We start from the raw sequence: 24,402 nt of genomic DNA on the forward strand, positions 1-24,402 counted from the left end.
TATTTTTTTAGCATGGACTTTGCTTTGTGAGAACTCCTTTGTTTTGATTGGAGCACATCTTAGATTACTTCTTTAGCCACGTGTGAGGTACTTAACAAAACCAAGGGTCTGTTAAGGAAGAGGCATCAATTCACATGTTTCCAAACCAATTTAATTTTTGGAGTACTTCTCCTGTGCTGAAGGTGTTGCTCATAGCAGTGCCCATGTTGCAGAGGAGCAGAGCTGGTGCAGTGCTCAGGGAAGGCTGGGAGTGTCAGTGGCGGTGGTGGAGCAGTGATGCCTGTTGGGTGTGAGGCAAGATAGGAGGGGAGAAAAAAGAAAAGCAGGCAGAAAAGGGAAGGAAAAAGTGAATACGTTGACAGAAATGTTTGAAGGTTTGTGAACTTAAGAGGTAAACAAGCGTTTGCTGTGGTTTAACCCAGCAGGCAGCTCAGCACCACACAGCTGCTTGCTCACCCCCCCTGCAGTGGGATGGGGGAAAGAATTGGGAGGGGGGAATAGAAGTTGTGAGTTAAGGCCAGGTTATTAAGACAGAAAAGGAGGGGATAACAACATACAAAGCAAATGATGCGCAATGCCACTGCTCACACCCAGTGACCGATGCCCAAGCAGGCCCCAAGCAGTGGCTGTGCACACCCTCAGACAGCCCCCCCAGTGTTACTGCTCAGCATGGTGCCCCCATGGCATGGGACATCCCTCTGGGACGTTTGGGCCAGCTGTCCTGGCCATGTCACCCCCCAGCTCCTGGTGCACCCCCAGCCTCCTCGCTGGCTGGGCAGTGCCAGGAGCAGACGAGTCCTTGGCTGTGTGTGCAGAGTCCTTCTCTGCAACAGCTGAAACATCCCTGTGTTGTCAGCATTATTCTCATCTGAAATCCAAAACACTGCGCTGTGCCAGCTACTAGTAAGAAAATTAACTCTGTCCCAGCCAAAACCAGGACAGTGTTGGAGTTGACTACTTCGTATAAACTAATATTATACATAAATATAACAATAAAAAACCAAAGATAGCATTTCTTTGCTTAATGCACAAGTGCATTCTTCCAAACTTAATTGCTAGAGACTGTTCTTGTTAATAACATGTGGATACCATAAGCTCAGGACAGATACTTTGTATAAATGTGTTGATTGGCTGACTGTGATATGATCTTCATAATTTCTTTTTAAAAAGAAACAATTAGTTGAAGAAACATAAGTTGTTACAGGGTTATTTTCTTGTAGTCCTAATCTCAGAGGTATGTTGGGTAAAAAAGAGTAGGATATTGCTAATAAATCTTGAAACTTACAAAACACTGAGCTTCTAGCCACAATTTTCTGGTAATAAGCAGTAACAGTGAAGATAAAGGTAACTGTAAGTACACTCAAGCTGAATTAAGACTTTCTCCCTTTTTTTTTGGTGTAAACTTATTTGCGTCTATTCGTGTTTTAAATAAACAAATGCTGATCTTAAAACCATGAATTTTAATACTTTGATTAACCAAGTGCCTCTTATTCCTAATACGTTTTATAAGGTCAACATTTAAAAAAAAAAAAAAAAAAAAGGAAGCTGATTAAGAGATGTACCTATAAAAGAGCAATTTGTAAGGTTTTGAGTGTCTGAAGGGCAGTTTGTTAGTCAGAGGTGTGGTGTGGGAGAACACTGACATAAAATACAGACTTACATTTAATAACTGGAGAGGGATTTTTGTGCGTTTCATTTTTTTTGATTTTTTTTTTTATATCAAAAGTGCGTGTTTTCAGTGCCCTAATTTTTTCCTTCCTCTTTCAGAAAATGCTGGGACAGAAGAGATGAGTACTCCCTTTACTAAGGCCTAAAACTGCCTGTTGAAAAACAATCCTGACCAGGCAATATACGAATGGCCCAAGGAAGCCAGCAAATTGATATTCAGGTTTTACATGACCTGCGACAGAAGTTTCCTGAGGTACCTGAAGGTGTTGTATCCAGATGCATGTTACAGGTCAGTGTTCTGTTAAAGACCGTATGAGTAAGTGATGGTACTTATTTTAAATATTAACTAATCATGTGTGGGTGTCTGCATTGAAAGCAGTTTTTTATTCTGTTTTCCTCTTTGAATGAGACAACTATACACAGCCAATTTGTTTATTTTGCATAGGGAGCTAAGTGTTAAATTGGCCTCTCTTTCATGTCTAGTCAGGGGTGGCCCAAGGTAAACCAAAGCAGCCTGTGCATGGAGACTACCATTTTTCCAATCAGTATGCTCCTGCCATCTCAAGAGCCAAGGCCAATTGTGGCAAAAAGAGAGATGCAAAGCCAACTTGAGTCCAGTGGGAGTAATTTAAGGCAGTGCTGCACAAATGCAACATTGCATATACCCATATTTTATGTCACTTCTGCTGTATAACATCACATCAGTTACTTCGGCAGATGACTTAATAAGCCTGACCAAAGCCTGAGGAAGCAGGACATGGGGACAGCTGAATGCCCAGAGCTAACATGCTGATAGGCTTAACTGTTTTTGCTTAAATGTTTGCTTTGCATTTCTGGTTATCCCAAAGTACCCATGCTGATTGGATTTTGTCATTATCTAAAGTATTCAACCTTTGAGTACTCTGGATAATAGAGAACTGTGTGCATACTCATAATGATCAACACTATACACAACTTGATTGGGAGAAAGATGGCCATGAGTTCCCAGAAGCTGGATGTCACTGGACTATGGCTATGACATCCATGGCTATGATACAATTATGATATAAACACTGCTGGTTCTTATTTTTATATGTATTTTAACATGTAAAATACATATATGTACATACTTCATATATAAGTATCTATAGTCACACATACATGCATATAAACGCAGTGCTGTGCCTGTTGGTACTGTTGGGAGTACAAGTGTGACTGTGTCAAGTGAATGTGTGTATTTTCAAGACCTCGTCATAACTCTATATTTGAAATAGAGTAAGAATTTATGAAAACTGCAGTTCTTGAGAGAATTGGTTTCAATTTGCAAGAGGGCCTGTGAGGTTTCAGGCTTGCCTTAACTTTTTCTCTTTCATTATTTAGCTAAAGGGGAAATTGAACCAGACTATGGATAGCCTGGATTCATTCTCAGGATAGTACCTCACCATTTTTATATTAGCTCTCTGTAGGAATCATCTATTTTTTATAGTATAAGTTTTTTTTTTATTCAAACAAGAGAATTGCTTGTTGAGCAAGGTCAATGGAGTAGACAGTGAATGCAACAATATTCACCTTTTGGGTGTAATTACTGATTCTTTAAAAGCTGGTGTATGTCTCTTCAGAGACTCAGTCTTCATACCATTGAATAGTGATTTTTTAATATAAAAAGGAGCCTTAAAAATCATATAAGGTGATTTAACATTCCATATGTGCAATACTACTACACTAATTCAGTACACTGGAAAGTTACCTTTTTGTTAATAGTTGTTTGTGCAAGAACTGAGAGTTTCTAAGACTCACCAACATTTTTCTTAGGTTGGTGTTTCTTTGAAATTCATGAGCTCTGATCTCTTTGAATCATCTTCCAGTTATGCTACTCTAAGATAGCCTTCTTTAAAAAAAATAAAATAACCTTTTCAATCTGAGAAACTTTGTACCTGAGGTGGAGGTAAAGATTGGAAAGCAGAGTTTGAGGGTACTTCTATGTGTATTTGCAATGCTTCCAGAACAGCGTCTGCATCCCATGTTCTGCCTTCTAGAAGCTGAGCATGGTAAAAGGAATTTCTGATAAATGTGGTAACAGAAGTATGCAGCATAGTAAGTACATTATCAGCAATAAGAAATGCTGCCATTTGCCTTGCCCCCCCAGTACCTGATGTGTCAGAGAGAAGCTATTTTTAAATCAGGAAGTATAATGTTGAGAGAACCCAAAAGAAGTTAAGCAGTTATGCAGTTAAAAGTGACAAGAGGTTTTCATTACAACAAAAGTTTCTTCAGAGGACTGTGAGTTGTGCAGGAATACTACACAGATACCTCAATGCTGCTCTTTGCCCGCTGTTACTAGCAATATCCTAATATCCTGAAACCAGGGGATCAACCAAAATCTAATAGGTGAAATGTAAACCTGCGTCATCTAGGGAGTTGACAATCCTACTGCTTTCTTGGGCTGACTGCATTGAGTGTTCCTGAAAAGTTTTGTATCCCTCCATTCTTCCCAGCAAGCTTCCTGCATTCAACTGCTCCCTTCTCCTCACTTAAAGGAGTTGCTGCGACTTCCTCTCTCCGTGGACATTGTCCCCTTTTGTTCTTTTTTTTCGTCCGGGGCATTTTATAACCACCTGCTCCTCAAGTCTACATCCTCTCCTTGCTTCCTCATTTCCCTCCAACATTCTTATTCTTTCTTTTTTTTTCTTTCTCTTTCAGGGTGCCAACATTTTAAACTCAGTTGGGACATGGGCAGAGCTAAGATGAGGGGTATTGTTTTGCTGGAATATGCTCAGTTCTGCCATCAACCGGTTCTCTGATCTATAAAGAGCTAGAAGCGGTTGAAACTCTGCCTCTGCCAGCCAGAAGATGACAGGGGCTCCATGTGCCCCATTTCCCCCTTGAGTTCTCCAATTTGCTCATTGACGTCACTGAAATTTTGGAATTGATTGGATGCAGTCTTAAAAAGAAAACAAAAATTGTCCAAAGAAATGCATTCAAGTTGAATGTAAGGGCCTTGCAAGCCTGGCCTGTTCCTTTTTGGTTTTGTATTTTTGGCCTTTCTGTTAATAATTTTAATTCACTTAAGTTCATGCAAAATCTGCCTTTAAGATTTCTAGCTTGTTTTTTTTCTTTTTTTTCTTTTTTTTTGTGGCATCCTATCTTTGTCCCTTTTCTGGCTCCCTTCTGTTCTTTGCAATGAGTACAAGGCTATTGTTGTGATAGTTTCTTACACACTGTTCTGTCTTAGTGTGATTCCTTTCTTCACTACTAACTTCATTTCATTACTTTGTCCTTACTCCAAGCTATCATTATACATAAAATCATTTGGCCCATTTTAATTGCTCTCAAGACTTTTCTGCAACAATTCTTTTATTTGACTGGCTAGTTAGACAGCCTTTAGGGAATCACGTTTTTTTTCCTTTTTTAAAAGGTGTCTTTTTAATGTTGTTTGGTTTTGGTGTTTTTTCTTTAAGAATTCAGAACTGCATCTGGCCTGTATCAACACATAGTTTTGGTTTTGTGGGTGGAGTTTAGGCTTGTCCTCCCACTTCTGTTATGTCCTTTCATTTTTTGCTTTTTTTTTTTTTTTTTTTTTTCCCGATAGTCTTGCTGTGTCTGCAAATCTCTTTAAGCTCTTATCTTGCTTAAGGATGAGAGTTACTATGTGCTAGTTTAACAAAAATAACTGTTTGCAAAGCATGTAGTATGAATCACTTTCTTGCTTGTGTATTCTTTAACTAATTGGTAATGTTACTACTCGGCATATGCATTTTTTTCCTTGATCACTTGTATTCTTGTAACTGGTGTTCTGTGTGTTTGGATAAATTTGACACCTATTTAATTTTAATAACATCTGGGCCTGAACAGGTGCTCTTCTGGCTTCAAGTATTAACCTTTATTTCTTGAGGTGGGGGGCAAGGGGAGGGCACGGGGGGTGGTGTAAGAAAATGTAATATGGACAGAGCACACTGTTCTGAAGTTATGCCACCAGTGCATGTGCACTCTTCTAAAAGCCCTTATGTGGGGAAACTGTTGTGGAGCTATGAGTACAGCATTATTGAATTTGTGGAAATACAGAAGCAGGATTAACTCTTAATTTGCTTCTGAACTATTCTTTAAAAGCAAAATAACCAGGTTGTGGGAGTCATCCTATTACCAGTTTTATAAAGTAACTTTATACAAATACACGTATTTTTAAAATTTTTGTAAACAGTGGTTTAAAATATAAATGTCCCCTGGGTTTTCTTTAATTGTTTCATCTTGCAAAAGGGTAATCATGTGCTGTATGTGCATAAATTGAATTTTTTACGTTGCTTCTGAAGTCATATACTCCTGTACAACTTCTTTGGTCTGCATGTTTCTTCTCTGCATAAGATTCACTTCTCATTTTCAGCAGGAGGTAGTGCATCACTGGTACTGAAGCTTTTGCAAGAATGTTTAAAATAAATGTGTGTTTTTATTTTGGTTTTCAGTTATTTACCAGAAATACACAGATATGCAGGTATTGTGGATTGTTTTCTGTCACTTTCTTCTCAAGCTGGAGACTTGTCATTGCCGCAGATTGTTCTGAAACTGGGAAGGAATAGCAAAAGTATTCATCCAAGGTGTATTACACTGTGTCATGTTAGCTTGTCAAGACCCAAGATGTCAGTGTCATTGCTTAAGCAGCAATGCAGACCTCTGCCCTTGATGCCAGTGATGGAGTTGCTGTTCTCAAACTAGTAAGCTTCACATGCAGGCCCCTTGTGCATGTGTAGTAGCTATGCTGGCCAACTACCTAAAGCTGTCCATATCATGCTACATTGATAACTTTTCAGTGATGATTTTGTGCATATATAAATATATATCCAACCATGATGGTATTTGATCAGTAATGTCAAACTTTCATCTGTCTCTTATAGAATAACAATAATTTGGATGCCTGTTGTGCAGTTCTGTCTCAGGAGAGCACAAAGTATCTCTACGGTGAAGGAGACCTAGGTTTTTCGGATGATTCTGGGATCCCTGGACTACGAAATCACATGACTTCTCTTAATTTGGATTTGCAGTCACAGAATGTGTATCACCATGTAAGAGACGGAAGTAGAATGAATGGAAGTAGGACTCTAGCACACAGCGTTAGCGATGGACACCTTCAAACCAGTCAGCCCAGCAATGAACTGTTTCAGCAGGAACCACAGACAGCACCTGCGCAGGTTCCACAAGGATTTAATGTCTTTGGCATGGCTAATACAGTTAGTGCTTCTAATCCAGGGCAACACCTTGGATTTCACCTAGGCAGCAAAGGAGTATCTAACTTGTCTCAACAAACGCCCAGATTCAACCCCATTATGGTAACTTTAGCCCCAAACATTCAGCCTGGCCGCAATACCCCCACGTCTTTGCACATACATGGTGTACCTCCTCCTGTCCTTAACAGTCCACAGGGAAATTCTATCTATATTAGGCCTTATATCACAGCTCCTAGTGGTACAACTCGACAGACGCAGCAGCAGCCAGGCTGGGCATCTCAGTTTAATCCTATGCACCCTCAGCAAGTCTACCAGCCTTCGCAGCCAAGTCCTTGGACTACTCTTCCTACATCCAGTTCTACGCCACATACCTCATCGCAACACTCAACGCAGCCAAACCAGCAAGGCCACCAGACTTCTCATGTCTATATGCCTATCAGTTCTCCTACTACTCCACAAGCACCTATGATTCATTCATCTGGTAGCTCGCAATCCTCTGCTCATAGCCAATACAACATTCAGAACATATCCACAGGACCTCGCAAAAACCAAATTGAAATCAAACTTGAACCACCACAACGAAACAGTTCCTCTAAGTTGCGCTCAACTGGCCCTCGCACCTCCACTACTCCCTCTTCCCTCAACAGCCAGACATTAAGTAGAAGTCAGCCCACTGTTTACATATCGGCCAGTCCTCCAAATACTGATGAAGTGATCACACGTGGTCAGCCTAAGGTCTACATTTCAGCAAATGCCACAGCAGGAGATGATCAAGTTGTACGGAACCAGCCCACGCTTTTCATATCGACAAATCCTGGAGTATCTACCACTTCTAGGAATATGTCTGGTCAAGTAAGCATGGGTCCTGCATTTATTCATCACCATCCACCCAAGAGTCGAGCAGTGGGCAACAGCACCACTGCAACCTCTCCTCGAGTGGTGGTTACGCAGCCTAACACAAAATATACTTTTAAAATTACAGTTTCTCCAAATAAGCCCCCTGCAGTTTCCCCAGGGGTAGTCTCCCCAACCTTTGAACCTACAAACCTTCTAAACCTTCCCGATCACTATGTTGAACCAGAGGGTATCCAGCATCTTACTGACCCTGTTTTAGCACATGTGGATAGGATCAGTGATGCACGGAAATTGAGTATGGGATCTGATGATGCTGCCTACACGCAAGGTAATATTCTTCATATAAATAGTAGAGATTTCAACCAGATTGTCAATTCACTATGTAGATTACAGAACGTGAAGCAGTTGATAAACCTTTGTGATGTTAATGTTATCTTCAATTTTAGCATTCTTCAGCGTTTCCTAAATCAATAAAAGGTCTATAAGCAAGTCGTAGGTTTCTTTTTATGGCAAAGACATGAAACTGAATATTTGGAGATAATTCTTCTGTTTGTCCTAGTAGATACGTTATCTGTTTAATGAAGTGGAGTCGTAGTGTCTTTGTTTCTTTGTCGTTTTGAAGGAAACGTCTCAGCTTGTTCAATTTGTCCTGATGATTTAAAGTTACAAGTCTACTGGCAGATTTTTGGATCAGTTGAGATGCTGTTTCTACTGGATAAAAATCCCAATTTGTTTTTGCGAATGTTATTTAAAAATCAAGACAAACAGACTTCAGAAGCAATTAGTGGGACCTAATGCCTCTGTTTCCTTATATGTGCCCAGCAATAAAATGCTTCAAGTTTTGATACTTCTGTTATGTTCTAAACTGAGATAGAGGACCACAACAAAGAAAACTATTTGAAAGGATCGGTAACGTAAAAGGAGGGTAAAATGTAATGTGATACGACAACCCGATCTATTAATCTTTTTCTTCTGTTTTAATATTTTTACATGCTTTTGTTACTGTCGTGATGGTTTAGTAAGCTGCTGTGGGCCATTTGGATGAAGACGTCAAATGAGTGTTAGGATATTTATGCAGTATTTGGAACGGATTGTCAAAATCATTTCTCAGCTTATTGGTTCTTTCTGGACTCAGCAAATAATTTGGCATTCAACTGTTTTGTTCCATGACTAAATGCACTTCAGGTTAGACTTTGTGTAAGTACAATGATCAGGACACTAAGGCTGGCGCACATCTGGAGTACTGTAGTAATGAAGAGAATTGAAAGTGATTTTAGCTTATGCACTACTTCTGGAGGCAATTATATTGTTGGTGAGAGAGTAGCCCATCCTAACTCAAGTATCTAAAGGTTAGGTGTCGAAACTAAATCATCCTAGGCGGTGTTTTACAATGTGTGAAGAATTAAAGAACTTAGGAATGGGGTTCATATGCGGATAAGTGAAACAAATGCCCTCTAGAAGCAGTATTCCCCTTTCCTTACTCTTTCCTTACTCTTTTCCTGCCTACTTTAGTTCTAGGTAACTTAAGATACCCAGAAATGAAGCAAGAGGAATCTCATCCTTACTACTGTAAACACTTACTTCCCGGGCACTCTGCATTTGAGGTGCTTGTTGGGGAAGGGTGTCCTCTCTCCTGTTCCCCTCTTCCTACTGGGGGACTGACTCATACCAGGCCAGCCCTTTATCTCTTGTTCCCCCAATAGCAATGGCTGCTCTAGCCTGACTTGCTGCCGTCTCTGCAAGCAGTGGGTATCAGCATCCACTTTCCCAAGCTGAGGCGAGTTTGTGAAGCCCAATTCTGCCGTGCAGCCTTGCATTCAAAAGTTGTGACTGGCTGACAGAGGGCCCACTTGTTCCTGAAGCCAAGGCATAGACACAGTTTTTAGTAGTGTAGATGTGTGATGTGAGCTGGTGTAGCTTTTGTCTCAGTGCTGACATTGGAGAAATACCTTCCTTTTATGTCTTTCAAGAGTTTGTATAAACCACTCTCATGTTTCCCACGTTCAGAAGTGCTTGGGACTTCTGGCATGTGTAGCTCCATTTCTGCTGTAACAAGTACAGTATTCTTTATTTTCGTCATGATTTAATCTTTTGAAAGTCAAGGCATTTATGACTGATTTACTGGTATGACTGTGATACCTGGAAGTCCTAATTATTGCTTCTAGAGCTGGATCTGTTTCCTAGAGGTGGTTGGCCTTGGTTTTGTATTTTTTGTACACACTACATGTGATTTGAGTTACTTGGTGCTTTCCGTTGTGAGGCCATGTTCTCAGCTACATGTAGTTTAGCAAGGCTGCGCAGAGTCCGTCCATACCAGGTGCTTGTCTCACTTTAATTTTAGCCAAAACAGATGAGTAGTTTCTCTGGCTCTGATTAGAGAAAAATGTATTTTCATCAGCTTTTCCATTTCTGCCCCGAACGCTCCGTATCTTGGCAGGGAGAACTAAAACTGGCTTGGGGTAGAAGGAATGTGGAAAGTAGAGTTGATTTGGTGTCAAAGGAGATCTCTTTCACTTTGTTCCAGTGAAACAGATTCATAAGCATGGTCCAGCCCCGGAATAGGAGGAGGGAATAGAAGGTGTTGGACCCAAGCGCTGCCTGTAACTGTAGTTGCTTTGGTGAAAAGCAGAGGGAACTGATGGCAGCAGTTCTCCTTCCTTTGTTCCATCGTCTTGGTTTCTGCTCAGACAGAAGTACGGACCTGACTAGAGTGCCTGAACATGTGGATTTGAGCTCCTTATCAAAAGGGCAGGATGAAACAGTCATCCCAAAGAGAGGATAAGTATTTCAGGTGGTCAGTAACAGGATACAAAGACCTCAAGTCTCACCAGCCAAGAGCAGGATGGCCTCTGGCCACTAGAGAGTACTGGGCTCGCTCAGAGCCTGGAGCAGGTCACGAACACCGTCCTTGTGCCGGCGTACAGCCATGCAGCTCTCTGGTAAAGCACAGGGCTTGTCTGCCTCGGAGCTCGTCCATTCATACAAGTTACAGAATCATGAATCCAGAGAAAAATGAAGGCATTGCAGAACCGAAGTTGTCCGAGGAACTTAATTTCAATTCTGATATTGTGTAGGCACTCCAGCCTTTTCTTTTCATGATTACATTTCTGGTTTTCTGCCATGGTTTCCTCTGCTGTTCTCTCCCTGAAGTCTCAGTGGGTAGCTGAAGGCTGTCACAGATTTTTGGTTAGCTTAGCGCCAGAAATGTAGGCTGTACGTTGTGAAAACAAGAAGGGTAATGCTCAAATACTGCTGATGTAGTTAAGACATACGTGTTACCCCGGAATACTGGGTTATCTCTCTGCAATTGGCTTTGATGCCAAGGAAGTCACTGCCGGCAGACTTTTCTGAAGCAGTTGCTAATTGCATGTTCCTTGTTTTCGGGAATTCCAGTCTGAGATCCTGTGGACTTGCTCATGGAAATGTTGACAGCACCCATCCACTAGTGAGGTCAATAAGAATTAATAATGTTAGAAAAATCATACGAGAAGCATGCTGGAAAGGACAGCCAAAAGAGGATAAACTTCCATGCTAATCTAGTTAGTGTCAGTTTCCTGTATGTACAAGAGTATCTATTCCCATTTCTTAGGAGATTTCAGTGTGTAATACAACTTTACTAATACACTTAACAGAGATTTCAGTATGCTGTTCAAGTGCCTCACAGGTGATAAACAGTGATACTCATGTAGAAACTGAAAATGCAGTGCTCGGAAATGTTCATGCATGCAGGCATCTGTTGAATAGTGAGGCGAAACAATTATTTAGTCATTGCTCATTCTCTGTAAAGCTTTCAGCCTCTATAATGGGCAAGCAACGATGCTATCAAAAAATTATGTAATGATTTGTGGCTTTAAGTTGTTGTACTAGCTTAATTAAGTCCCTTAGTTCAATACTGTTTGGCTTTTGATTATCTGACACTTCCAGATTTTTTTCTTTAACTTCAGGAGGGGCTGGTATACATAGTTATAGTCTTAATCACCTGTACCAGGTATATAGGTATTTATGTGGATGTACATTTACTTTGCAACTCTTGCCACCCTGTTTTTAATGTCAATATATTAATTGCAAAACTAATAACTTGACATTTTTGCACAAATCTCACTGTTTCTTGGAGCTTTAAGTTTTCAAACTGAAAAAGATGCAGGAAGTAAATTTCTTAAAATCCTAGCTAATCCTTATAGATGTTCTTAAAAAAAAATAGTGATTTTAGATAGAGCTGTGCCCCATGCTCTAAGAGTCCTGAAGTTCATTGCATCATGTGACATAAGAAAACATACAGCATTATATTTGGCTCTGCATGGCAGGCATATGCGCCCTCAGTGGAGCTCTCATTCAAAGCATTAAAAATAAAAGTGGAAAGGGCATTACAGGATAACAGAAATCAGTATGGAGTGTTGAAATTGCATGGGAAAATAAGGGAATTTTATGGAGCTTCAGGTACAGATTTTGAAAGTATGCATGAACAGAGGTCTGTCCTCGAGAATTTCGCAGACATTGCTACAGAGGAATTGCATTGCTGGAACTCTCATTTCCTCCACGTTGTAACAAGGAAGAAATTTGGAGAATGAAAATTCTTATAGAGTAGGGTGGAATCATTGTGTCCCTATATTAGCTTTTTTCTTAGATACACTTAAAATAATTACCGCTTTAGATGGGCTCTTGTTGTTTAAAATTCACATTCACAGATGCTCTGGGAAAACAATTCTGTATACACTTTCAGACAGGTTATGTTCTGTACCTGTTAGAATGGGTTTCTGCTGAGGAAGCAATGGTCTTTTGTCTTCCCAAGTTGCATGCTTCCTATAATTAAGCTGGTTTGCAGCTGGTTTGTGGGAAGTGCCACTGTTTCCTCTGACATTGACACGCATGTTGTCAGAGAATGGAAGTGCACTGTTCATGCCAGTCTGCTGAATGGAGAATGCAAAGCTGGAATAACTGAGGGTGCACAGTACCCCGTTTCCACATAATGAAAACGTGAAACATGGCTGTGAAATCAGTTCAAATTGTGGCATGCTGACAGTGAGTCAAGGAGGCAGACTTGGTAGCTCTTGTGCCACGGTGACTACAGTAAATAGCTTCTTTTTAGGGATGTCTGAATATAGAAGTGCAAGCCTGAGCCTTTCTGCTTTGTCCTGCAAGTTAGCCTGTAGAGAATAAACCGGCATGTGCCTGTGCTGCCTGCATGGATGGGATCCTATTCCTACAAGTAATGCAGAATTATATATTTAAAAAAAAAAAAAAAAACTAATACACTTCTCCACTAGACCTAGTACCTGAATTTCCTTTAATTCAGAGATGCCCTTTGCAGTTCTGTTAAAATTTCGCTAGCTCTGATCAACACTAGGGGGAGCCGATTACTTACGTTGCTGTTCCTTATTAATGAGTACTGGTGGGGGGGTTTTGTCACCCCATTATTTTTCTACAGCTGCCAAATGAGTATTTATGCAAAATTGCCAAATTCCATATGAAAGCCACCACTTGAACTAATGTCTTGTCAGTTCCTTATCCAAGTTATTTTTAATAGAAGTTTAGCATAGCAATAGCAAATGATTATTTTTCTTTAATCATAATAATAATTTTGTAATGCGTGTGTTTAAAATAAAATATTTGGGGATTTAAAATGGTAAAACAGTCACAAGGCAGCTAGGAGGAAAAAAAAAACATGAATAGCGTCTAGAAAGTGATGTGAAAATGAAAATGCCATGGGCATCCAGCAGTGCTTTCCGCGCCCCGTGCGATTCCATACTGACAGCTGGATTTGTAAACCACAGATGGGGGAGAATGTCGAAATTAGTTGTTTGCTTGCCCTTTAGGAGCACGGCTAGGGAAAAAAAAAAAAAAGGTCTTCCAAAGAGGCAGTCTTATTCAAAGCCTTGCTCTTGACTGCGTGCCACGCCGTGTGTCCTGGAGATGCTCTGATAGCGCTCTTCTCGCCTTCCACGTGCATCTCAGTCGCTGCTAACCCACAGCCTGCATCTGTAGCTCTGGCAGCTCTGAAGAGTCCTTGGGCCTGCTTGTGCTGCTGCAGGTCATGTCCCAGTAACCTGGCCTTTGAGGAGCTGGTGCAGCAGTAATACCAAGGCAATGAAAGCAGAAGGGACTTGTCTGAAAGTGGAAAATAAGTCTAGGAGGAAAAAGGCTTTGTGATCTCCCTGCAAGAGTAGGGTGGGGGCAAAGCAGTCTTTGATTTCCTTTCTGTATCATTGCAGCTACGTTTCTGGCTCCTGGAGCTCATCAACAGAACAAAGTCCTTTTCCTTGCTTGTTTCTAAAGGCTGTTTGAGAGGGGAGGCTGTATTTTGAGACTACTTACATCATGATTCTCAGTCCTTAACAAAAATCTACATTGGGATTCCAGTTGCAATGCTTTTGCACTGCATGAGAGCACAGCTGCACCTTCTACTGCAGTGTGGCTTGTGGATGGGCAAATAAAGGTGCCCATCTATACAAACACTTCTAAACTGAACAAAAACAAGTGGAAAGCAGTACAGCTCTGTCACTTCAATATCTTTTGAACACGTGGCTTAACAGCCTGGACTGAATCTGAGTAGGGCCTTGGAGTTCTCTTACACTGTACAAAAATAGTTTGGCATGGTTCCTCCTGAAGAACCTCCGAGAGACAAAGTGTGGTGTGTGAGTGAGCAAACAGCCAGGAATTGCAATGGAGAGCAGTTCTACCTGCTGAAGCTGTGGAAGGTTTCATCTTTTTGATGTGCCTTTTTTTTCCTGCTGCTGCTGCTCAGGGAAGCTAACCAGCCAAATTAGTGCTTTGACCTTATTGGCACCTGAAAGGCGCTGTGGTGAATCAAACCTCATGTTTCAGCCAGTCGTGTTTAAATGCTTGGTTTCAGAGGCAAATTTCTATCTTTTTTAAAGCCTTGTTGTTGCTATTTCTAAATAATTTCCACAGTGCTATAGTCTGCGAAGCTGGTCCACACTTATACAGTTTATTAATTTAATGGATGAACAGCTATGCAGAAGTTGAAGTGATTGAGTTTATTTAATGAAATATTTCTTTCATTTGTGTAGAAAGTGATTATTGCTTTGAGCAGTGTTGTCTGCTCATTTGGTGATATTTAACAGTACACCAATCTTTAATGAGCTAAACTCTTGTATAAATTCAATTGCATGTTCTGTTTACGTTCCTTATAGGTTTAAAAAGCTTTGGTTTAAATGCTGACGTTGCTGTCTCTAAATCAGGCCTCCTTACGTTATTTGATGTATGAATAGGAAGCAGCGATAGAAATTAGAAGCTGAGCTAATGGTTCTGCACCCCAGTTCGGGGGTAAATAGGTGGCATGCAGTCCAGCCTCTGTGATAAATATAACTGATGTTTACCAGCAGCATTGCTTGTAGCACTTTCTGTTTTGGTTTCGCTTATGTCTCTGCTATGAAAAGAACACTGGGTTATGTTCTAATCCAAACAGTAATAAAAGTCAAGATCTGAGTTCTTACCTCACATACATCGTGCGCTTTCCGGAATTTCATTCATCCCATTTCCTTTACAGTGACTGAGCAGAACACAATGCAAGGAAAAGTTTGGTGGTGGTTTCTGGTAGCCATTCATGTAGATTTGCTGGGTTCTTGAAAAAGACTTTTACAGGTTACAGCTAAATTTTGCACGGTCACCTATTACATAATATGACTTTCTCATTGTACTTGCTCGTTGTCTGCAATTGATTTGTGCTGTTTCAAAAAATGTAATGTTTTATGGCAGAGACCTTCTTGCGAGGAGAATGGAAAAGCAATCTGTAGAAATGTTTGTCTCTATTTTCCCAAATACTAACTTTCATCTTTATCTGATGTTGTCATATGAAGGATAATAAAGTAGATAAAACGGGACTTTATGTATTGCAGCTTTACTGGTACACCAGAAGGCCAGGATGGAGCGACTTCAACGAGAACTTGAGATTCAAAAGAAAAAGTTGGATAAACTAAAATCAGAGGTCAATGAAATGGAGAATAATCTGACACGAAGGCGGCTGAAAAGATCGAATTCTGTTTCCCAGATTCCATCAGTAAGTTGAAACGTCTGTAGGCTATAAACCTAAACCACAAGCATGGTCTGTCATAATAAATTAAAGGAACAGTGGCTCGCATATTGACAATACACTACTGATAGGCAGTACAGCTAGAACTGAGCTGGTGAACAGTGTAGTTTAGAAACTGAACGTGCATTATTTAGCCATCAGCCTTTTCAGTTCAACTGTTTTGTGAAATGTTGCTTTCAATGGCAGTCACAAAAGATTTCAGTCTACAACTGAATAGTTGTACTGCTTTTTGCACAGTATTTTTTGTTCTTCATGCATGTACCAATCTCAAAGAAACTGATAAAGCTGTTAGTGCCAGATCAGCCATTGATCTGATGGACCACGGGCTCTGTTCTAACAACAATCAGGAGTTGTACAGTCAACTCTGAAGTCTGATAAGTGTTCAGTGGGTCTGAAAGGTTTTTGTAGGGTTATGATTGGACTGGAACAAAGATCATTGCAAGGGGAGGTGCTCTTATCTTCACTTCTAAAATAACTAAATGCTATCTACCGATGTGTGAATGATAACTGATGATAAAATGGGAAAACTTAGTCTAACAGGCAGATTTATTTTTTCAGCTGGAAGAAATGCAACAGTTAAGAAGTTGTAACAGACAGCTGCAGATAGACATAGATTGCCTAACCAAAGAGATTGATCTTTTTCAAGCAAGAGGTACAGTATGCTCTTAGTACATCAGCAACTGTAGATGTTGATTTTATGTTCTCCTTTCACTGTCTGCATGTATCAAAAGAGGGTGTTATAAATTACGGGTGTACATACTGTTTGCAAAATCAGCACATTAGTTTGAGTGGAACCATGAAAGTAACTGTTTTAAGCCTTTTGTTTTTGTTGGCTTTATGATTCTTCTTAATCCCATGATCATTCGTATCTCATACTTGGCTCAGAAGGGAGACTTGCAATACCGTTAAATAATAAATGCTGGAAAAAAATCTCTTTGGTCACTTGAATATCAGCAGAGAGGGGGAAGAAGTTTTTCTAAATAATATAGCCTTACACACATGTCCTTCTTTCCCATCTTCTGTTTCTGTCTTGTATTCAGCATCTCTAGTTGGCAACCAAAGTACTGTTGTACCTCTGTGTTCTCCTCTTTCAAATTTCAGATTCTGTATCTGTGTTACAGCAAATTGGAGTTAGGAGTTCCTCTAAGTATTGAATCCAAACCTGTATTATATACTACATAGTAGATCATACAGTTACAATTAAAAAAGTCTCAGCTGAACTAATAAAATGCTCTTAAATATTTAAGAGTGGGGAAGAAAGTCATATTTAAGGAGCTTGGTCAATCAGCAAAGAGCTGGGCAGTAGAAGTCAGGACTCCTGGATTTTGTTTCTGACTTCATTTTATATCGCGTATTTTAGGCAGTAAGTTTCTCTGTGTATTCTTGACACCACTAATATCTCATTCTGGTTTGCACTGACACCTTTATGTAAAAGATAAGTGAATCATAGTACTGTCTCTTGGAATTACTGAAACAAATTGATATGCTTTCCTATCTGATTTTATTTTAAAAACTATTGCACATTCTTTTCTTTTTTTCATTTGTAGGACCACATTTTAATCCCAGTGCTATTCATAATTTTTATGATAATATTGGATTTCTTGGTCCGGTGCCACCAAAACCCAAAGGTACTGTATTGGTAAAATTTGGATATAATGCTAAATATCTGGTTTGCATCTAATATTAAGTTTTTTCCTGTGATTCTAACTTAAATGTTGATTGTGAAATAGATTACTTCTGCAAGAGCATACAAATCCACCAGCCTATCATAGAAGGAAATTAACTTTAGTTTTCTGTTACTAGCTAGCATTTGCATTGACTCACAAATTTAAATGTCTAATAATTTGGTACTAGCCCTCTTGAAAACGCAAAGCTAACTCTAACTGGTTTATAAGACTCTAACAACCCTTCTGTCCTTTCCTTCTTTTCTTAATAAAATCCTAATAAAATTCTTAATAAAGTCATCAGTACTGCATCTTCATCCTTCATAAAATTTAATTTTCATTTTATCTAAAGTTTCACTTTAAGTATGATGCAGACTTAGACCAGAGTTATCACTCTCCACAGAAGAATGAAAAATAATTCTTTTTGCCATTGTGATCTGTGTAGCATTGTACTTCCTGAGGGAGGCTCTGTCATCTTGCAGAAATTGCAACTGGGTGATTGCTAATGAGGTGTTCTCCAGTTGAAATAATTGGCTAAAAGTCTTTGCAGTTGCGTAAACAAGGAACCCTTAACTTCAGAAATCACTCTCCTCTCTTTTCGTCTTTTTCATCTCTTCACTTTTAATGTTTTCTCTTCTAAAATAGCTTAAGGTTGTTGCCTAACATGCTATGGAAAAAGATGCACTTTTATGCTTGAAAGGATTGCCGTACAGCATGACAGAGCTGGGCTTTGGTTTTTCTTTAGTGCATCTGGTTATCAGGTTTGGGGAAGAACTCTCAATATCCATTCTAGGGTTAACATGTTAAATACATTTTTCAAATTTTCATAATTTTTTGCAAAGCACGTATTTTGTAGCATAAAAAATAATTTAGACTTCTCCATAGGCTTCATACTTTGAAATTTTTTGCATGTTTCCTATGCTGATTAACTTGTAAGTTTCATCACATTTTCCTGCAACAGCTCTGAGCTGAAACCAGAAAGGAAGAAAGCAGAGTGAAGGGATGGGAAACTTGCTTTTTGTAGTTTCGCGTTGTGCCATTTGGCTGACTTACAATGAAGCTGTAGTCAAGGGGGTGGTAAAAAGCTGCCTCTGTCACTAGTAATAACTGTGCAGTTCTCAGAGGAACAAGATAGTTCTCAGTTACTGAAAAAAAAAGATCTAAAAATTCTTTCCATGCTGTTCTTGGTTAGTAACTGCTTATCTTATCTCTTTCATGTCACAGATCAGAGGTCCATTGTGAAAACACCAAAGATTGTTCCAGACACAGATGAAGATGAGGGAGCTCAGTGGAGTTGTACTGCCTGTACTTTTTTAAATCACCCGGCCTTAAATCGTTGTGAACAGTGTGAAATGCCCAGGCATTTCTGAGCCAACAGGCCCGATATCTTTTGTAAAACCACAGCAAGCGTACAAGGAACTATCCAGTCATTGGGGGGGCAAAAAAAAGCATATATGTGTAGGATTTTGTAAAATTGAAGGTGTGACGAGATGGTGTTTTGCTAATGTTAAATGTCAGCCCACAGAGTTAGTAATACCTCAGTGTTGTGTCACAGGCAGTTGAAACTCATCGGCTGAAAGGTAATCTGCTGAAAGACTCGGTTGCCAGCTGCCTAAACCATGTGCAGTATTACCAGTATCCCGGTAACACGCGCCGTGTTCAGTGCTTGGGTGTTGCCCATCCTCTTCTCTGCCCCGATGTCACTACTGAATTTTGACAGGGGAAAGGAACAGAGTGCTAGCGTTTTTTGTTTTCGGAGCTTTCAATGAAACACTACATGCACAGAGGAGATCTAAAAGGAACAAGGTTTAACTATTTAAACTGTTTGCTGCCACACAGTGCCTTTGAGAAAGGGAGGAATTTCACAAATCAGTGGTACTCTTTGCCTTGTCTTCCCTGAAAACATCTCTGTGAAGCCAGAAATCAGTACAATCACGTCTAAAGATGAAAAGGAAAAACTGCATGCGTTGTCTGTACAATACACACAGTGAAATACCCCAAAGCTTTTCCTACTGTACATAGCTCTAGAGCCTGCTTTAAGTGATTTCTTTTCTTCACCTTTATTATTTTCTTGTACTTCTGTATGTATAGTGTAATAGTCTTTTTGTTAACTTTTTTTCCCTTTAAGTGATTAAGCACGATCATGTCCCTTTTTTTAAGCTTTTATCTGAGAGAAGCAATGCCTTAAAATAAGAGCATTAATAAGAAACTATGCACAAAATAGCTTTCCTCTGCTCGTTCTGTACATTGCTCTTGTAAATGCTGATGATCTGTGAAGACCTGCAGATGCAGCGTGGTAAAAATGCAGGAAAAGTTGGAAGAGTTATGCATATAGTTCACTCTGTACACTGAGTTTTACGGTGGGTGACACGAGGTAGCATTTTGTCTGGCATGAGGGAACTTTTTAAACTAAGAAACTTTCAACCCACCAACAGATCAGCATCCGAGTTAAACTTGCTTCATCTGCTGGGTATCTTGCAGACTCCTGAAGAGAGATTCGTTGGGGAAGTACACACAGTGCCAAAATCAACAGCAGCAGCATCATACAGCTTTGTTCAAGAACTTTAAATGCTTTCCTGTTTTGGCAGCCAGTTTCTAAGCCTGACTTTGTGGTGAAGTCTCATATTTATAGAAAACAAGGATAGCAATATTTAGGACAACTGAAATAAAGGCTGGAAAAGAGAAATCAAACAGACTTGAACACTGAAGCAACCTCAAGCATCTCTTTATGTTGATGATCTATTTTTTTAAGGAAAATATTCACGTGATCAGGAATGTATGTAACAGATCAAGGAAATGGAATTGCAGTACAGTGTGTATGAAAGACAGCACACAGGATCATGTAGCAGCACTTAGAGGCTGGAGGGAGTGCTAACAATGTAGCAAGAGACAAAGTAGACTGTCACCCACTGTAAACATTTGCCAGTGGACACTCATTAGGAATTTTACAAGTGATCTATGTGAATGCACAAAGGCCTTTGTTTTGAAGGCTTTGCATTTTTTTTATGTGGGAAGAAAATGCCAATCCCAGGTAATTAGGCAGTAGACCCAAAGCACTTGCATTCAATGCATTTTGTTCATAAAATGAGGCCTTGTTTTTCAGCTTCATCTGCAGTTCTATGTGAAGATTGACAAATCAGTTTTTACCTGTTTATTAATAAAACCTAATTTGGATATCTTGAGTTGATGGTTTTGTGATTTAGCTGGGTAAACTGTCTTTGTAACAGATAAGTTATTTATAAAAATTAAAAAAAAAAAAAATTATATTCTAATGTTTGTTTTTGTGATTTGTTTACTTATTCCATGCTGTGGAGTAACAGAATAGTCAACAGAGCAATAAGTATTAACAGTATTAAAAAAAAAGCTGATTTCTTATGACCACAGGTTTTATGTAAGCCTTTGATTTGTCGGATCCTGTATCTTGACTCCCATGTATTGTCCATTTTAATGGGGGGCAGGAGGGATAATCTGTGCGCTTAAGGGTATATGACTTTTAAAGTATTTTTCTAAATCAGAATGAACAACCACTTTGTCCAAGGTAATATATGAAATATTTTGTGTATTAAGGATTGATATGCTTAAGCTGTATTTTGTTGCAGTGTATATTATAATAGATGTGGATGTGGAGTGTTCCTGGACATGTCTTTCCCACTTGGACCTTGTCTGGACAGATACTTGGTGTATGGTACATGGGCTTTCCTGAGACAGTGATGCCGTGCCAAAAACATTCCTTAACATAAATTGATTAGCTGGATTGCCTCGATCCACCGTGTGTAAAATAATGCTTGGAGCGAGGAGAGCAATAATTTAAATGAACGAACAAAACTCAAAACTAATCTCAGCTGCGGGTGGAAAAAGCATGTTGGGAAATAGGTGAAAAGGAATTCTGCTCATCCTACTAAATGCTTAACTGGTTATTTCTCTGCACTTATCTTACTGTTTATTTTCTGGGAGGAAAATAAAAAGTCTGTTTACATTGGAACTCCAGCTAGCTCTGCTAGCCATCGGCACATTAGTGTAAGAGTGTATCCAGCAGCATTTTCAGTACTTGATCCTGGGATAGAGGGACAAGAGAAATGACATCTCCAGTGTCTTCTATTCCACAGCCTCTTACCTTCACCCTCGGGGGTTTGTGCTTTCTGTATTTCATGTTATGTGTGCCATTAGCTCTTGCCTTAAACTGATACCACTATATAGACATATCAGCATTACATTCTTAAATGGTAGAATTTTAAGGGTGTAAACTTTGAAAGCTGAAGTAGAACCAGACTTCACTGCTGAATTTTCCCCTTTTTCCTCCTAGAAGATAAATATGAAAGATTGGATGCAGTGAGGTTAATCTTCATCTCACGAGCATCAGTAGTTCATCTTGGATACTGATTTAGGATTTTACATTTCTGTGATGTCTTTGGCAGGGATGTCTGTAATTGTGAAAACAAATAGATGAAATTCTTTAGCAGAAAGGAAGTAGACTTCTTGGCTTTTAGAGATGCTCCTGTTTATTTTTCATGACTGAAATATTCATCATGTGGTCAAACTTCAAAACGAAGGCAACAAAGCAGACTAAGAATGGTAACTGGGGTGCTGTTGCATGTCAGTTCTGTGGAACTGGTTTCAGTTCACGTTGCCAGCTTTCTAGGCAAGTTAGAAACTGCATTTTTCTTCTGCAGTCACCAGTCAATAGAGCTATGTTGCCCAGGATTTTGGTGATATTTCAGATTAATTGTGAGATTGGGTATCGTCTATCTCACATAATGATTTTAAAACTGCATGACCAATATTTGTGCCTGTCTGTTTGTACTTGTTTTATTTTTGTGAATTTAAGAATCTATTTTTAATCTTGAAATACATACCTTCGATGTATATTGTAGATGCCCAGGGAGAATACATTTTCCATTTTAAGGGAAGTATCGTTATTAGTGCTGCATTTCTTGAATCAAATTCCTCTTTGTATGTACATTGGAGCCTGGATACAAATTAAAGGAAGAGTTGATTAAAGATGATGAACACGCGTATTTAAAAACCAGATGTGTTTATGCTAATAAAAATCTATTATCTGCCCTTTTCAGTACATAACTGATATGCTAAAATCATGGCAGAGATTTTGCAGTACAGTTAATCAGCAGAATCTTTAGTGAGTCTTGTGAAGCCATGGTAACTCTTACTAATATTTAGTTCTCCTTTCAGATAGTAAGGTAATGCTTTGACATTTTTGGCATCTTTTATTGATTGTTCAAAAAATACCTTTCCTTGTAACGTGAACAAAAAACACACTATTAGTTTTAAATTTCTGATTCATTCTAGAAAGTAGAATGATTGCAGTGCGTTCCTTTATCCAACCTTGACTGTGCTTGAGTAGGGTTTTTTTGTTGCTAAGTTTGAGGGACAGTCTTTGATTTTACATAGTCCAATGTTCCTCATGAGGTCTTTATTTTGTGCAAACTACTTAAAAATTATTGGAGAATGAGAGAACAGAAGGAGTTAGTATGAAATGTGTGAGGGCTCCAGGCTCCATGATGAGCTCAAGTGCTGCAGAAACATTTGACAGTGATGATGAACATCGAGAATGACGTGATCTGACTAAATTTCAGCCTTTTTATTGTGATACAATTCTTCATGCTTTTTATTTGTTTTTCCATGATCAAGCAGTTCTGCACCAGTGATGTGCTTGTTACCTAGAGTTTCTCGGGTGCTACCACCTTGAGGGGCAGCGCTGGTAAAACTCGTAGAAACATTAGTTGCAGTTGGACTTCAGACATGAAAATTGCCAGCAGTGCAAGTGGGCACACTTGTTCTCATCAAATGCGTGGATACTTGTAGTAGTGAATCAAAATACAACAATCTCAGGCAAGTATAACAATGCTGCAGGCATGATCTTAGCTAAATAGTCTTTCCAGAGTCCTATTCTCTTCATTGATTTTGGAGAAGACTGAGAGGGATCTTACGTGTACAAGTATCTGAAGGGAGGGTGCCAAGAGGATGGGGACAGGCTCTTTCCAGTGGCATCCAGCAACAGGATGAGGCAACGAGCACAAACTGAAACACAGGAGTTTCTGGCTGAACATGAGGAAACTTTACTGTAAGGGTAACAGAGCACTGGGACAGGCTGCCCAGAGAGGTGGTGATGTCTCCCTCTTTGGAGATGGTCAAAGCCCGCCTGGATGCCACCCTGAGCAGTATGTGATAGGTGACACAGCTTGGCAGGGGGGTTGGACCAGATGCTCTCCAGAAGCTGCTCTGTGATTTTAAGTTGCAAGTATCTGTGTTTACTTACCTGGAATGGGCCCAACAAAGGGCCGCAAAAACAATAAAGGGGTGGGGGCACCTCTCCTGTGAAGAAGGCTGGCAGAGCTGGGACTGCCCAGCCTGGAGAAGAGGGGACTCGGGGATCTCATCAGTGTACGTAAATACTTGAAGGGGGCGTGCAAAGAGGATGGAGCCAGGCTCCTTCTGTGGTGCCCAGACCCAAGCTGGGGCAATGGGCACAAACTGGAGCACAAAGAGGTTCCCTCTGAGCAACAACTTCACCATGTGGGTGATGGAAGAGGCTGCCTGGAGAGGCTGTGGAGTCTCTCCCCTTGGGGATCTCCAGAAGCTGCCTGGACGTGGTCAGGAGCCACCTGCTTGGGGTGTCCCTGCTTGAGCAGGAGGTTGGACCAGGTGGCCTCCAGAGCCCCCTGCCAACCTCAGCCACTCTGCAGTTCTGTGTGATTCTGTTCAAGCTGTGTATTATATGCAAGTTCACTATAAATAATAATAAAACACTGCCATATTGCATGTGAGTGCTAATCTTGTAGGAGAGAAGTAGCATATCAATTTGCGTATGCTAACGGTACTACACAAATAAGCAACCTGAGATGCTTGTATAAACCTAGTCCTGTTTATTTATGGATGTGCATTCTGTTAATGGTTTTATGTTCTGTGACTGCGTGCTGTTTTTCCACCTGTTTACAGGAGCACAGTGCCGATA

The 24,402-nt window shown here is 39.9% G+C and overlaps 1 protein-coding gene across 3 annotated transcripts in view; it reads left to right on the forward strand.

Annotated features, from left to right (window-relative positions):
- TAB2 (TGF-beta activated kinase 1 (MAP3K7) binding protein 2) overlaps nucleotides 1-22,409 on the forward strand; it is a 60,638-nt gene extending 38,229 nt beyond the window's left edge. For 2 of the 3 annotated variants that reach the window (XM_084284961.1, XM_084284962.1), the window contains exons 2-7: nucleotides 1,768-1,957; nucleotides 6,534-8,046; nucleotides 15,575-15,735; nucleotides 16,327-16,420; nucleotides 17,316-17,396; nucleotides 18,657-22,409. In XM_084284961.1, coding sequence (XP_084141087.1) covers nucleotides 1,856-1,957; nucleotides 6,534-8,046; nucleotides 15,575-15,735; nucleotides 16,327-16,420; nucleotides 17,316-17,396; nucleotides 18,657-18,802 — 2,097 coding nt within the window. In that variant the 5' untranslated portion in view covers nucleotides 1,768-1,855 and the 3' untranslated portion in view covers nucleotides 18,803-22,409. Of the gene's footprint in view, nucleotides 1-1,767; nucleotides 1,958-6,175; nucleotides 6,354-6,533; nucleotides 8,047-15,574; nucleotides 15,736-16,326; nucleotides 16,421-17,315; nucleotides 17,397-18,656 lie in introns of those variants that run through there. The other variant, XM_084284960.1, reaches the window with a different exon arrangement.
- Nucleotides 22,410-24,402: the final 1,993 nt, after the last annotated feature.

This window comes from Netta rufina, assembly GCF_964035555.1.
Source record: "Netta rufina genome assembly, chromosome: 3".
Taxonomy (NCBI): domain Eukaryota; kingdom Metazoa; phylum Chordata; class Aves; order Anseriformes; family Anatidae; genus Netta; species Netta rufina.